This window comes from Otolemur garnettii, unplaced genomic scaffold (assembly GCF_000181295.1).
Source record: "Otolemur garnettii isolate 467f Iridium unplaced genomic scaffold, OtoGar3 scaffold00185, whole genome shotgun sequence".
NCBI classification, from domain to species: Eukaryota; Metazoa; Chordata; class Mammalia; order Primates; family Galagidae; genus Otolemur; species Otolemur garnettii.
In genome coordinates, this window is record NW_003852580.1 from 2,950,146 (window position 1) to 2,953,128 (window position 2,983).

Genomic DNA, 2,983 nt, shown 5'->3' on the forward strand with positions numbered 1-2,983 from the left:
CAGGCGCCGAGCCGAATATAAATGTCTTAACACAATAAGAAAATGACATGAAGGCTATGTTAACCAGTTTGATGAAAATATTTCAAATTGTATATAAAAATAGCACACTGTACCCCATGACAGTATTAATGCACATAGCTGTGATTTAATTAAAAAAAAAAAAAAGTTTGAGGTTGCTATGAGCTGTGATGTCACAGCATGCTACCCACGGCCACAGCTTGAGACTCTGTCTCAAAAAAAAAAAAAAAAAAGATTTCAAATAAACTTTACTTTCAATGTAGAGGGAGTCCCTAGGTTATAAATAAAATAGGTTCTGTAGGTTTGTTCTTTTTTTTTTGAGACGGAGCCTCAAGCTACCCCCCTGGGTAGAGTGCCATGGCATCACGCTCACAGCAACCTCCAACTCCTGGGCTCAAGCGAGTCTCCTGCCTTAGCCTCCCAAGTAGCTGGGACTACAGGTGCCCACCACAACGCCTGGCCATTTTTTGGTTGCAGCCATCATTGTTGTTGTTTGGCGGGCCCAGGCTGGGGATTCGAACCCACCACCTTAAGTATATGTGGCTGGCGCCTTAGCTGCTTGAGCCACAGGCGCCGAGCCTATAGGTTTGTTCTTAATTGGAATTTGTTTATAAGTTGGAACAGGTAATTTACCTTTTACTTGTTATCTCCATTTGTAAGTGCTAGTTTTATGTAAGTTGGAGGTTTATAACTTCTGATTGCTTGTACAGATATGCATATAACTCTGTAAGTGGAGCACACACCTTCTCTTTAGACACATAGGGAGTGTTCATAAACATTTCCCTATATCAGGCCATGCTGGAAATGCCAGAGTCAGAGGATAGGTTAGGGAGGGTACTGGGCAGAGTGCCCAGTCAGTGTGACTGTCAGCATCATGCTTACCACATGGGACTCTCTTGGATCCAGGAGCTTCTACCTGGCCCTTTACAAGCAGATGAGCTTTCTGGAGAAGCGAGGCTGTCCACGCACGGCGCTGGAGTACTGCAAGCTCATTCTGAGGTGAGTCCTCACTGCAGTGGCCGCAGATCCACGGACATCTGTGCTGCCCACTCCGGACCGTGACGGCGTCTCCTCTGCTCCCCTTTGCTCTCTGCTCACTGCGGTGCCTCCGGAAGCCTCGAGCCAGATGAGGACCCCCTCTGCATGCTGCTGCTTGTGGACCACCTGGCCTTGCGAGCCCGGAACTATGAGTACCTGATCCACCTCTTCCAGGAGTGGGAGGTAGGTGCAAGTCACACATGGCCACTCAGAGGGATGGCTGTCCCTCCTCATCTTTCTCTGGTGCTCTGTGTTCTCAGGGAACAGTTTTGTGATGAACCAGTGAAGGTCAGGGGGCAGACCGGGTGGCACAGCAGCCTCATATGAGATTTCTGTGGCATTCACACACAGAATTGTGTGTGCAAGGACAGTGGTGCTAGTGATAATGAAAGACCAGCAAGACCACAGAGTTCACTGTGGTCAGTACAGTAAGATATAGCCAGAAGGCAGGGAAGGTCATAGGGCTGACACTGAGGTCCTGGGTGTGCTGACCAGACAGATGCCCATGTTTTCATGACCAATCACAGATGCTAGGTCAGATGCCTAGAGCCCCCCCCTTCTGTCCTGGGTTCCAGGCACATGGTCCAGCTGTATTCATGGTTTGGAGTGAGCCAGAGAAGAGAATGTAAGCTGCCTCAGGGATAACTTTATATTGATAGATGTTGGAATGTATTAAAATCAGTTTCACCCAATTGCTGTTCAGTGCAGCTACTAGAAAGTTTAAACTGTTACAGGTTCCTGCAGGAGCATTTTTCTGAAAGGATGCTGCAGGCTCTGACCTTGACCTCAAGCAGGGCTGGGACTACAGAGGGCAACAGCATCTGATACTCTTTCTGTGCCTATACATGTTCACATGTAAAGAACGTGAAGTAAATAATTTGAATTGTGTAGCACTTAGCATAACCAGCTGGCAAGAAGCCACACCTCCTCCAGGGACCTAGTTTATAGAAACTCCTGAAGGTTGAAATTTGCCTGAGGAGGAGGGAGTCAGGCCAGAATGTGAGGATAGCCCTGGCAGAGAACAAGAAATGGGGACTTTAGACCTAAAACCACAAGGAACTGAATTTTGCCAACAACAGAAAAAAGTTTGGACAGGGACCCAATTCTTTGGAGATAATGCAGGCAGCTGATTGGGTGCCACGGTGGCTCATGCCTGTGATCCCAGCACTCTGGGAGGCCAAGGTGGGAGGGTCCCTTGAACTCAGGAGTTCGAGACCAGCCTGAGCAAGAGTGAGTCCCCATCTGCTAAAGATAGAAAAACTAGCCTGAATGTTGTGGTGGGGACCTATAGTTCCAGCTACTCAGGAGGCTGAGACAAGAGGATCACTAGAACCCAAGAGTTTGAGGTTGCTGTGAGCTCTGATGCCACGATACTCTACCTAGGGAGACAGAGTGAGAGTCTGTCTTAAAAAAAAAAGAGTGCAGGTAGCTGAGAACTTGACTTAAGCTGGAATAAAAAACCCAGCCACATCCTGACAGACTTTTGACCCATAGGACTATATCACTTGTCGCTTTTTTTTTTTGAGACAAGAGTCTCACTCTGTTGCCCTAGGTCGAGTATGTGGTGTCATCATAGCTCACAGCAACCTCAAACTCCTGGGCCCAATTGATCCGCCTGCCTCAGTCTCTTAAGTAGCTGGGACTAAAGGTTTCCACCACGACACCTGGCTAGATTTTCTATCTTCGCTAATTTTTTTGTCTTTAGCGGATGGGAACTTACTCTTGCTCAGGCTGGTCTCAAACTCCTGAGCTGAAGCAATCCACCTGCCTTGGCCTCCCAGAGTGCTGGGGTTACAGGTGTGAGCCATTGTGCCGGACTGTATCTCATTTATACTTTTTCCCCTTTTCTGTTTGTTTTTTTGTTGTCTTATCACTTTTTTTTTTTTTGAGACAGAGTCTTACTATGTTGCCCTCGTTAGAGTGCTGT

At 47.4% G+C, this 2,983-nt stretch overlaps 1 protein-coding gene across 3 annotated transcripts in view; it reads left to right on the forward strand.

The window, feature by feature from the left end:
* Positions 1-2,983, forward strand: part of TCF25 (transcription factor 25) — a 40,414-nt gene that overhangs the window by 27,130 nt on the left and 10,301 nt on the right. For all 3 annotated transcript variants that reach the window (XM_012812051.2, XM_003800813.3, XM_023507494.1), the window contains 2 exons: positions 925-1,017; positions 1,134-1,239. In XM_012812051.2, the coding sequence (XP_012667505.1) occupies positions 925-1,017; positions 1,134-1,239 (199 nt within the window). The remainder of the gene's footprint in view (positions 1-924; positions 1,018-1,133; positions 1,240-2,983) is intronic.